General features: G+C 48.1%; 2 protein-coding genes across 2 annotated transcripts; both read left to right on the top strand.

Moving 5' to 3' along the window:
- The first annotated feature begins 3,416 nt into the window (after positions 1–3,416).
- On the top strand, positions 3,417–8,472 carry LOC125545727 (zinc finger CCCH domain-containing protein 12-like). The gene is made up of 7 exons (XM_048709755.1): positions 3,417–3,712; positions 4,138–4,298; positions 4,955–5,017; positions 5,716–5,835; positions 5,933–6,229; positions 6,723–7,049; positions 8,081–8,472. The coding sequence occupies exons 1-7, from the start codon at positions 3,562–3,564 to the stop codon at positions 8,267–8,269; spliced, it is 1,308 nt and encodes a 435-aa protein (XP_048565712.1). The 5' UTR covers positions 3,417–3,561; the 3' UTR covers positions 8,270–8,472.
- A 978-nt stretch (positions 8,473–9,450) lies between these two features.
- Positions 9,451–10,426, top strand: LOC125545728. Its single transcript, XM_048709756.1, has 2 exons — positions 9,451–9,784; positions 9,867–10,426. The coding sequence occupies exons 1-2, from the start codon at positions 9,713–9,715 to the stop codon at positions 10,152–10,154; spliced, it is 360 nt and encodes a 119-aa protein (XP_048565713.1). The 5' UTR covers positions 9,451–9,712; the 3' UTR covers positions 10,155–10,426.
- The last annotated feature ends 1,780 nt before the right edge of the window (positions 10,427–12,206 follow it).

Genomic DNA, 12,206 nt, shown 5'->3' with positions numbered 1-12,206 from the left:
GTATCTGCCGGCGGACCACCGACGGTGCAGATCCGAGCGGCTAGAGGAGGAACCACTGCCTGCATGTGGCCTTGCGGCCCTGCCAGGGCCTTCCGGCGAGGTGCCCAGCCAGTCCATGGCGCGGCCCAGCCTCCCATAGCCGGGCGAGCTCAAAACCGACCGAATCCGCCCCAAATCCGGCCGGCGGGTGCGCAAACCAGGTGACCATGGTTGGGTAGCTCGGCGGCGCCAAGGGGAAGGGGCTGGGCGAGACGCGCGTCTGAGCTGCACGGCTGCAATGGCAGCGGCGGCGGCGGCGGCGAGGGAAAGAGTGGGGAAGGGTGGAGTGGGGTGCGGCCGGAGGAAGGGAGGGGGGAGGGGGCGGATAAAAAATGCCCGCCCTGTGCCACCGACGGGCGGGCCAGGGGAGGACACGCGTAGACGGCCAGCACGTCTGCGTGGTGTCCGTTTTACCCCAAAAGCGGCGCAAACTTGGGTCAGGGATGGGTCGAAAGCGGACACAAAACGGACAAAAGTTTGTTTGCTCCCGCGCGCTGGGCCGCTCGATTTATCCCTTTTATCCGAAACAGACAGGGCCGGACAGGATAGGGTCACGCGGTGGAGATGACCTTACGATATGAATGAACACGTGTTATCCTGAAAAAAAAACCACATATTCCGATCGCGCCCACCCCCACCATCTCTACAGAATACGGAATCGGCATGGCATCCCATCAACTAGGCGAGGCCGTAGCGTAGCATAGGCCCCGTCCGTGGTGACCACCACGCACGCACAACACAGCATAACGCAACGCACCGCCGCTGCTGCATCACCCGTGTCCGCCTCGGGAAACCCAGCCCCCCACCACCCCGTCCCTCCACTCCACTGCTCGCTTCAGCGCCAAGCCGGAGGAGGAGGATCCGTCCCCGGCCCCCTAGGCAAGGCCAGAGGCCGGACTCCCAAAGTCGCCGCCCGGACCGAATCGCAGTACGCCGGGAAAACACAGGTGGTCGGTGAGCAGCAGCACAGCAACGGAACGGAACGGAACGAAGCGAAAAAACAAAATAAAAGAAGCGATACGCATCGAACGGGAGACCGCGAAAGCGACGCGACGCGACCGTGGAGGAGCCCCCCGGGAGACAAAAGGCGGGCGAAGAAAGAAAGAAGTATTTTCTGCGAGGGAGAAAAAGGGCCCCCGCGAATGGGAAATGGAGGAAAAGGGGGGCAAAAAACGAAGCGGAAAACGAAAAGGAGAGCAAGGGGGTGGGGGAACGACTGGATGAGGTCACTCCACTCCCGCGGTGGCGCTCCTCTCCTCACAATTCACACCCGAACAAAAAGAAGGAGGGAGGGAGGGAGGGACGCGTAAAAGGAGCGGAGCGTCAGGTCAGGGGAAGGGAGGAAAAAAATGGATGGGGAAAAACACCCGAGGCGGGCGCCCCGGGCACACTGGCACCATGCACAGTGCGGGCGGAATTGTTACGCGCACCACCGCCGCGGATGATGCTCCCCTCCCGTCCACTTGTCGTCAACACGCACACACGCAAGCGCACTCTTTTCCCTTTCCCATTTGATGATTTGCCTACCAAGACTACTAGACCGGGTCTCCGTTTCGGAGAGTGAAATGAAATGAAATTCTAAAAATAGCGTTGCTCTTACCTGCTCCCTCCGTGATCCATCACCCATATCTAGATAAATATCCGTATCGACGGAGGGAATACGACATAGTGTTGGTGTATACAGTTTTATTTTTGTACAACAATTGACATCCACCGTTAATTTTATCATGACTAACTACGAGTGGGGTGGAGATTCATCGTCGTATCGATTTTATCGGACACACTCTACCGTAGTTGTTCGGTCCTAAAAACACAAGGAAGAACAAGGAAAATTATTACAGAGTCGGGACGTCACGAGTCTTTTGATCTCATGACGAGGTTTTACAAAACATTGTTCTTTGAAGGCTCCACGGAAATTGTAAAAGATACAAGATGCATGTAATGAAGAAAAGAGATAATGGAAATAGTAGTCCGGATCAGGCATGCCACTATCAAAACTGAGGTGTAAAAATAGCTATACGTAGCTTTTTTGACCTGTCTCAACGTTTTTGATCGCCTTGCTTCTATTAAAACAGTGCATTTGACTTCTGATCATGAAAGATAGTTGCGGACATCACTTCATCTATACACGCCATAAACGACGAGATATGGCAGCGAAACGTATATCTCATTTAGTGCACTTTTCATTGTCTCATCTCTTTACTTTCTGGCATTTATCGCCTTGCATCCCGCGCCTTCTTTCGGTGCCTCATCTCTGCGCTTTCTGGCATCCATCGCCCTGCGTATCGCGTCCCTCTTTCGGCGCCTCATCTCTTTGCCTTCTGGCATCCATCGCCCGCCATTTCGTGCCCTCTTTCGACGCCTCATCCCTTCACCTACCAGCATCCATCGCCCCGCGTTTCGTGCCCCCCTTTCGGCGCCTCATCCCTTCGCCTTCTGGCATCCATCGCCCCGCGTTTCGCGCCCTCCTTTAGGCACCTCATCTCTCCGCCTTCTGGCATCCATCGCCCTGCGGCCCCCCTTTCGACGCCTCATCTCTTCGCCTTCTGGCATCCATCGCCCCGTGTTTCGCGCCCCCATTTCGGGCCTCATCTCTTCGTCTTTTGGCATTCATCGCCCCGCATCCCGCGCCTCCTTTTCGGTGCCTCATCCCTTCGCTTTCTGGCATCCATCGCCCCACACCCCTTTCGGCGCCTCATCTTTTTTGCATGTTATCCTCTATCTCATCGCAGCCCACGCCACCGGTCACACGCAAATCTCCAGCTCACCATTCTTGTCGACATCCTTCTCGGTTTCTCCGCCAGACGTAACGTTCGCTAGCCCCACACCCTACCTACCCCCTTTTTCTTCAATACCGCCATTGACCATTGCCTTTCCCACCACCGACACCCCCGTCATCTCTATCTACACGCATAAATGACAGACGAAGGATAAAACCCAGCCGAGCGGCGCCGTGTCCGCCACCCCTCGTCAAAGCTCTTTCCATCGGGCATGGTTATAAATACCGGGGTCCGTGGGCAAACTCATCATCAGAAGATTCAAGACATGAAAGTCGGTGAGTAAACTACCTTCCCTCTCCCAGCTGCAAAATTAGAGTGCTCCATCCTTTTCAAGTTGATGAAACCAACACAACATAGTAAAACACACAGTTGCAAAGATGGCCCTGATTTTTCTTTTAGGATTTGGGAAAATTTCACCTGTTTTGCTCTCCCATGCCCTTGCCGTGATCATAATTTTTTAAAGCAAAGCGCTGCAATTTCGCCGGGTAGAAAAAGGGAATAATCGCGCGAGAGCGGGCAGCGCGCGTGCAACGCGCGGGTGCACGTAGCAGGCCGCGCACCGAAAAAGAGAGCGAGAGAAAGGGGGAGAAATAAATACAAGGGGCAGCGGCAGGCAGGGCGCCTCCCCTCTCTCCCTCTGTATCCTGCACACACCGCCACCGATCACTCGCCGGAGCCCCTCCCCCAATGGCCGCCGCCGCCGCCGCGATCGCGTGATGGCCGACCCAGCCGCTCGCCGAAGATGGACGAAGCCGGAAGGGCCTCCGCTCCCGCGGTGGTGACGGTCACGGCCTCCGCCGCCGCCCCCTCGCCTCCTCCTCCCCCGCCCCCCGCCCCGGCCACCGCCGCGGCCGCCGACCCGCCATCGCCCGACCCTGACGCTCTCTATGAAGGTTAGGGTTTCCGTGGCTCCTCCCCCCACCACGCCCGAGCGCCCGGGCCGTTTTGGGGAATTGGGGTTATAATCGGAAGCTAAATTCCGCGCCGTAGGTTTAGCTCGGATGCTCGGCTTTACTTTTTTGTCTCCGCAATTTCCTGCGGAATCAGTGGGCGTTCTCACGGTATCCTGCCATGGATCGGGGAGTGGTAACCCCAGCGGATTTTGACGGTGGCTAAAGCTATCGTCTTGCGTACATCCCTGTCGGCGTGGAATTGGGGTTTTTGAGGGTGATTGATCGTGTCAGGCCGCGATGCTGTTACTTTCCATGTTTTGCATGCTGTTACTTGTGGAATGTGGATACTCTGTTGGCGCTTAATAATCAATCTGCAAACTTATTGATCTCGATTTTTATCAGTTTTGTGTGTGTGCGCAATGCAGAGGGAATGTGGCAGCAGATGGCCATGAGCAGCGGCGCCACTATGCAATCTGGGCCATATCCTGTGCGGCCAGGGGAACCGGACTGCACCTACTACCTCAGGACTGGATTGTGCAGGTTCGGCATGAGCTGCAGGTTCAATCACCCTCAGGACAGGAATACGGTAAGGAAACTACCTCTCTCCCAGCTGTTATTTCCATACTGCTTTGTGTCACATGTTCACAATCGTCAGGGTTACGTTTTGTACATTTTCCAATATGTTATATCCTCATGTAGTACATAAGCAGGACTGTAAGATGAATACACAATTAGTACAAGAGAAACATCTTGTGTCGGTTTGTTCCTATTGCACCATGGAGTCAAATGTAGTAATTTTGACCGAATTTAATGCAAATAATTAATGCGCAAAATGCTCAGTAACATGATTCATATGACCACCTTTAGATAGTCAAGTGCTTTCTCATTCGAAGGCACATAAATATCCTAGCATCAGTAAGTATGTTTTGATAAAAAGTTTTTAGCCTGGTGAGGGTCTACTAGTCTATGATTCCCTGTACTTTTCCATTTGCATTGGATAAAGTTTGCTATATGTTACTCATGTGTAATAGTAGATAGAATCCACTTTTCTTTTGGATAATTGTCACCAGTATGCCACTTTCTTTTGGATTATTCATGATTGCCACCGGCGAGCTGGATATCATTCCTGTTCCTTAGAGTCATTACAGTACTAACTGCCAATTTTCTGTGAAACCTCTTTATATACTTATTGTTGTTGCTTCATCTCACATTTTTCTTCTCAACTAACCTGCTTATTGTCAGGCTATTGCCTCTGCCAGAATGAAAGGAGAATATCCTGAGAGGGTGGGACAACCTGAATGTCAGGTAATTATATTTAGGAGCCATTTGTTCTTCCAGAAGCTGTTGTTGTGCCATAGATTTTACTTGGATTCACGCCATGCTGCCTTGATTAACAATATCAGCAGTGTCGTATACTCATGTGTGGCTTGTTTTCTGCTTATGCAATGCGTTGGAGCAATTATTTATCTTGTTAAAAATGCTTAGCGAAAACATGTGGAGAAAAGGGGGTCTTAAATTTGGTTGATGCTTTTATATAGGTCAAGGAAAAAAAGTTGTGGTTCATATGAGGACTTTGTAATTCTCCTAGTGCTTTCTTCAGTGCTTATTTGTAAGGACTGATTGTCATGTGACAACCAAGTCATTCAAGATAACTGTTACAAGAATTTGTAGAAGTACTCGTACATCAAGAAAATAACCGCTAGGTGATTTAGGTTCAGTTTTGTCAGGATGATAACCACAATTTCAGAGTGCCTTTGTAAAAGTACAGGGTATTACTATTTGTTTCCATGGCATGTTTGTAGAGTCTATATCTTGCAATCTACTCCCTCCGTTCCAAATTACTCGTCGCAGAAATGGATGTATCTAGAACTAAAATACATCTAGATACATCCATACCTGCGACAAGTAATTCGGAATGGAGGGAGTACAAGCAGTATAATTTTAGCATTTTGATGCTTTGCTGGAGTGTTGAACTGATAGAATTTCTCAATGTTTTCATGCAGTACTACCTGAAGACTGGAACATGCAAGTTTGGGCCTACGTGCAAATTCCATCACCCTAGAGAAAAGGCTGGAATCGCAGGAATGGTGCAGCTAAACACATTGGGATATCCACTTCGACCGGTTAGTTGTGTACTGTTAGTAGAATAATTTATTTGTCCATCCTTTTATATATTTTTCTGCTTGTTGTACTGAGCTGAAATCTATTTTGCTGCTGTAGAATGAAAGGGAGTGTGCATACTACTTAAAAACGGGACAGTGTAAATATGGGAATACATGTAAATTTAACCATCCAGAAATTTTCAATGCGGTGGCTTCTTCACGTGGTTCCCCTATTTATCCTCCTGTACATAACTCTGGAAGCACTGGTCCACATTCCTATACTGGAACAATGGCAAGCTGGACTTATCCAAGAGGTTCTTTCATTCCAAGCCCTAGATGGCAAAGTCCTTCAAACTATACACCGATGATTGTACCACAGGGTCTTGTTCAAGTACCAAGCTGGAACTCATATCCTGTAAGATCATCTCATTTCATAGTAATGCAGTATAATGAATTTTCTCTTAGTCATGATGTGTTTGTCTGTTCATTTCCTAGACCTACAGAGGGAAAACATAAGAAATACATCAGTCTCAAGTCTCAACTTTTAACTTATCATTTTCCCTTTGTTTGGATTTCTGCAAGTCTAACCTTTGATCCTTGTTTTGTGTCATGGCTCTGTTAATATTGCCTGTCTATACTTGCATTATTTTGCTATTTGAATTACTATTGCCATGTTGATGTTTCCTGAGAGACAAATGTTCAAACTAGGTAATAATGATTTGCTCAAAGAAAAGAATTAAGTTCAGTAACAAATGAGTTTATTCTATATGCATCTTGGAAAGCTCTGTCATGCAGCTTGGTCTATAATCTTACTTGGCTTTAGCTATTTAGCTCTAATTTTGTGAAAGAAAAACATGTTGGAGTCTGTTATTTAGGGTTGATATTTTTTATTTTTCTTATCTTTCAAGGGCCAAATGGTACCTGTTTCATCTCCTGAGAGTCGACTACAGTCTCCAGGGGCTCAACAATACTATGGAACTTCTCGACAAGGTGAAGCCAGTGCAGGAAATCAGGGAATGCAATCATCCTACAGATCCAGTTCGTTTCCTGCACCTCAGTATGCACTGCAGAGAGAGAATGTATTTCCTGAGAGACCTGATCAGCCAGAATGCATATACTACATAAAGACTGGAGATTGTAAATTTGGTGCAGTTTGCAAATTCCATCATCCCCGGGTGCGCTCACAGCCTCCCCCAGACTGTATCTTGAGCCCAATGGGTCTTCCATTACGCCCAGTAAGTACATGGAACCCCTTCACTGTTTTTGCTTATCCTTAACTCATTGTCCATGGTAGTTTTTGCCCATGTTTTGAGCGTTGTACCTCCTTCAGCATCCGTCTGAGAGAGACCCTTGTACTCCCTCCGGTCCTTTTTAGTCTGCATATAAGTTTTGTCCGAAGTCAAAGTATCTCTAGTTTGACCAAACTTGCAGAAAAAGGTAACAACATTCATAATGCTAAATCAACATTGTTAGATTCACTACGAAATGTAGTTCCATAGTATATATATTTGATATTTTAGATGTTGATATTTTTTAATATAAATTTGGTCAAACTTTGTAAAGTTTGACTTGACACAAATCTAATATGCGAAGTAAAAAGGAACGGAGGGAGTACTATTTTAGTTAAGTAGTTGATTTACATTATATTTCTCTGAGTATAGATTTGGGATGAATTGTAGAACCCAAGATGCTTGATAAATTATCATGTTTATTGGTTACACAATTGATTCTGCAATAATATATAGTTCCTGATATTGATGAGCAATTCTACAAACAAGAAATTCAGCATATTTACTGATGCTAAATCCTGCATGTTCGAGGACTATTATTAAACCGTACTTCTCTTGGTTACATAGTGTTTTATCATTAAATTCAGCATTTTATCAACCTGAACATTGTAATAAGATGCCAGTCTGACAGGCAAGTGATAAGTAGACTACCTCTGCTTAGTTATTACTTCCTCCATTCCGAAATAAGTGTCTCAAGCTTAGTAGAGTTAGTACAAAGTTGAGACACTTATTTTGGGACGGAGGGAGTATTTGGTTAACACGCTGTACTTATTTAGCTATTGATGACTGGATCATAGGTAGTTTGAGATTTGCTAGTTCCTCTCAAATTGAAATGGCTGAGGCCTGCTAATTAAGAAAAGGCCTATTATGCTTAGCTAATGATTTTGTTGCAGCTTCTCAAATACTAGTTCATCTTTGCTGTTCCCAGCGCACCTGTTTTTGGATCATGACAAGCCATTTTTGTTTGAGATTTTCAGGGGGAAGAGCTCTGCAAGTTCTACTCTCGCTATGGCATCTGCAAGTTTGGCGTAAACTGCAAGTTCGACCATCCGATGGCGGCTCCGATGGGGGTGTACGCGTACGGCTACTCTGCCTCCGCGTCGCCCAATGCTCCCATGGCTCGGCGTCTCCTGGAGTCCCCCTCCGGGTCTGCGTACGCCTCCTAAGGCAAGGCTCCCTGGCATTTGACCCTACCTTGATTGATCTCGATGATGTATAAAAGCCATCGCGCGCCGTCCTTCCCAGGGCTTGCGCCGCGAATGTTCTCCCCCCTAACTCCCCGGAATCAAGTTCTGTAAAAATCGAGTTTGCTACCAGAGATGTACAGTTGTTATTTTTGTTAATGCGGGTCAGTCAGTCTTTGGATGGATGGATGGAGAAGCCATTTGCTACCGAATGAAATAATGCTTGAATGCAGTGTGAAAAATGTTGGCATTGCTTCATCGATGGTTTCCTGACAGAGGTCGGCCTGCGTTGCATCAACTGTTTTTTTTGAATCTCTTTTCTGCAGGCCACGTTGCATCAACTGTTTTGCGCCCGGCATTTTAGGTGATCTATAAGCTGGGTGCTGGTTGGGTTTTCTTGACCACAGGGCCAAGGGTAGAACGAGGCAAAACTTGGCGCGGAATTCGGTTGTGGCATCGCCATCATGATCTTGTTGCGGAGAAAGTTTTGTGAGGCAACCGGGCGTCCTCCCAACGACCCCGAGTTTAATGTGGGGGGCGATGATGATGATAAGGCGCCGAACATGGTCCAACCACTTTTCTTGTTGCGGGGGTGTCGCATAAATGCCTGCCCCAAATTGTGGTGGCAACCGAATTGCCCTCCATCTCACGATCGTCGCCTCATCCACCTTCTCTCTCTTTGGTAGTAACAGTGCGGAATCGTCCTAACCATAGGGCGTTTCCTCCCAAAGCTGCCGCACAAATTTTATCATTCTTCTTGACACCTGTGATGATGATCTAGACAGTACTACAGTACCACCAAACGGAAGAGGCTTGATTTTTAATTACTGATTGATGATCCGGTGTCCGTCCGTCCAGGTTTGACAACAGTGTCAGTTTGTCCTAGGCTCCTGCAAGATCTCCCTGTAACAAACAGGATTGGAAACAGAATCATGATCTGCCGACGACGCGAGCACCGCCATCCCAATGACCCATCCATCAGCCTCGTCCACATCGAGATCCTAGTCCTAGGCAGGCGGATCAGGAGCAATTATCATAGGCATGGGCATAGGCTGATCTCGAGTGCGCGAGTATGAACGCGCCAAAGCCGATGGGGGGGCGCGGTTTCGACACGGGCCGGCACATCATGTGCGTACTATTATTTACTGCCACTCCTGTTTTCTACCAGCGTCCACTCGGCGCGGCGCCCACCCGGCGGGCGAGGGGGTGACGACGGGCGTGACGGCAGCCAGCCGGTGAGCGAGCGTACCGTAGCCTCTGCCTTTCTACGAGCGAAGACGAGATCTCGCCCTCCGGTTCCATCCCAAGTCGTCCGTCCGTCGTCGGCTACTGCCACTCCCCCCGAAAAGGACCTCACTCCCCACCCCAGCCCTCCCCGCCCGCTGCACAGTCCAAATCCCCGCTCCGGCCGCCGACCGACCGAGGATGCCCGCCTCCATGCCCAAGCTGCTCTTCCTCCTGCTCCTCCTCCTCGCCGCGGCCGCCCACTCCTCGCCGGTAAGCCTTCCTCTTCCTCTTCTCCCGCCCAATTCCGCGAATCTTGGCCCTCACATTGCCTGCCCCCTCTACGCGCGCGCAGGTCGTCCCGGCTGCGTCCGACCAGGCGGAGCAGTCGGCGGTGCGCATGGTGCCGATGGCCCCGGCGGGCGGGGACGGGGCGGGGTTCAGCGGGGTGGTGCTGAACGAGACGCGGCGGCGGCTGGGGAGCTTCCAGCTCTGCGCGCCCTGCACCTGCTGCGGCGGGCCCAGGGGCGTCTGCGTCCTCTCCCCGTGCTGCTACGCCATCAACTGCAACATCCCCAACCGCCCCTTCGGGTTCTGCTCCTTCACGCCCAGGTCCTGCGACTGCCTCCACTGCAACGTCTGAGCTCTGCTTCTGCTCTGCTCTGCTCTCGAGTGTCACGAGGAGGGCAATGTTGAGGGCGATAGTAAGTACTACGTATTTTAGAGTGGTGAGGGTGGGGGAAAAAAGGACATGACAGCATGAGTTCCCCCAGCCCGAATGCTTGCCGATTTGTTATTTGTTTTAGCCCTATAGCCATTTTGCTACCGAATTGTTATTAAGTATATGGTGTAGCTGCTACCTCTCGATGGATGGAATTGGTTGGTTATTAGCAAAGAGTGGGTGATTTGGAGACATTGCTCTGTTTCCTCTCATGGATGCGTGATTCTTCGCGTGCTTTCTACTGATAGATTAGTTAATAGTGCGGAGATTCGGTACCTTTCCTTTGAATGCTGGTATCTCTTGTGCCTCCATCTCTTTCCACTGATTCAGTAAAACTGAACTGCACAGGACATTTAGAAGGCTGTGTTCTTCATAGTTGAACCATTTAGACATGCCTGCAGATATTATTATTTACAGTATTAGTGTGCGTTGTGTTGGATCGATCCACTCTATGCAACTCCTCTTAGCACCTTCTGAAGATTTATTGCTTCACAATTTTGTTACGCAAAGTGTCATGGGTTCAGTACTATGTACATCTGTCACCGTAGCCTTGATTTATTTTGTGGCAATTTTAGAACTGTAGAAGTTGACCTGTTTTTTTTTCTTTCTTTTTGGTAGTTTAACACATTGTCTGCTCCTTTACTAACCTTTAAGGAAGCCTAGTTGGGCTCCAGCTTTTGTGAATTCAGTAGGCAGCATCCTTTATTTAGGCTAAAAAAAGCCTTGCAGCCGTTTTAATGGAACATAAAGTTTTTTTTATCACAAACACTGGTTTTCATTATCAAGCATTCATTCTACTACACACAAGTCAGTTATGTCTAAAGAACACACCATTCAATTAACTTATAGTTTATCTTTTACTAGATTTGTAGCTTCAAACCTGGACAAGTAGCTTCTACTTTTGAACAAATTAAAAGGCAATGCACATGCACATGCATCATACTAGTAGGCAGTACTTGTTTCTAAGTTAACGAAGCACATTCTGTTGTTTAATCCAAATTGTGTTATCAAAAGTTGCGCAGAATGTGTTGCTTTTGATTGTTATCTGTTCAAGGACATTCAGCTGCGTTGCGATGCTATAATCCTACTCCTAAGCATACTGCTCCTAAGGCAAACACTTTATATGATGTTACTCCGAGTTTGCTACATTTACGCATTTTTTTGTGAACACTTCATATGTTGTTATTCTGGGTTTGCTGTCTTTTCATATTTACACAAACAAAAGGTATGGTTAGGGACATGCCAAGGGCCTACTTTACTGCTTGTGCTGTACATAGGTGATGTTGAGTTACACACCAAAAGGTAGCTCACGTGCTAATCTCCCAGTAGTCATCAACAGGCAGCTTTACTTCCCCATCTGGGATTATTGAGTAGGAGTGTATCAACCATCATCAGGCCATCACTTGTTCTCCTTGTTGTGTGTGTCTCCTACTCTCCTGCATGTTCTCTTGTTCTGAAGAGAGTGACTATGATTGATTGACTGTGAAGTGACTTTTGACTACCTAAGGCTGAAAAGGTAGCATGCAAAAGTGATTTTATAGAGGGGAAAAAGTGAGTTTTGTCTTAGATCAGATCTTGAATTCCTCCTTTTTCATCCTTTCTTATGCCTCAATCAAGGTTGAATCCACCATTTTCATATCCTCCAACGCTCAGTGCATTTTTGCTGTTGTTACTTGGCTGCTGTACTGTAACTCAATTGCCAGAAAGGAAAGCTTCATTTTTTGTTGCCGCCTTCAGTTGCATTCTGTTCAGACAGTCAGCTGCTTCGAGATGATTCGCCCTAGGACAAACGCTAACACTGACTAGATGCTGTTAAAAAGCCGTTCCACGCACGGGTTTGCGTCTTTCCACATTTTTTTGTGCTTGTTTTCAGTAGTTTGATGGGGCATTCGAGTTATGCCATGAAAGGTAGGGTTGGGACTTGGGAACATGCCAATAACCCACTTTACAGATTGTGCTGTTCATGAGTGATGA

The sequence above is a fragment of the Triticum urartu genome, chromosome 3 (assembly GCF_003073215.2).
Source record: "Triticum urartu cultivar G1812 chromosome 3, Tu2.1, whole genome shotgun sequence".
Lineage (NCBI taxonomy): Eukaryota > Viridiplantae > Streptophyta > Magnoliopsida > Poales > Poaceae > Triticum > Triticum urartu.
The sequence above is the reverse complement of the archived record's forward strand: the minus strand, read 5'-3'. Positions and strand labels throughout refer to the sequence as shown.

Bases quoted from the DNA above. Each gene is read 5' to 3' on its own strand.
- LOC125545728 (XM_048709756.1), top strand. From the start codon at position 9,713: ATGCCCGCCTCCATGCCCAAGCTGCTCTTCCTCCTGCTCCTCCTCCTC. The intron at 9,785-9,866 runs GTAAGCCTTCCT...ACGCGCGCGCAG, and splicing joins CGGCCGCCCACTCCTCGCCG to GTCGTCCCGGCTGCGTCCGA.
- LOC125545727 (XM_048709755.1), top strand. From the start codon at position 3,562: ATGGACGAAGCCGGAAGGGCCTCCGCTCCCGCGGTGGTGACGGTCACG. The intron at 6,230-6,722 runs GTAAGATCATCT...TTATCTTTCAAG, and splicing joins CAAGCTGGAACTCATATCCT to GGCCAAATGGTACCTGTTTC. The intron at 7,050-8,080 runs GTAAGTACATGG...TGAGATTTTCAG, and splicing joins TGGGTCTTCCATTACGCCCA to GGGGAAGAGCTCTGCAAGTT.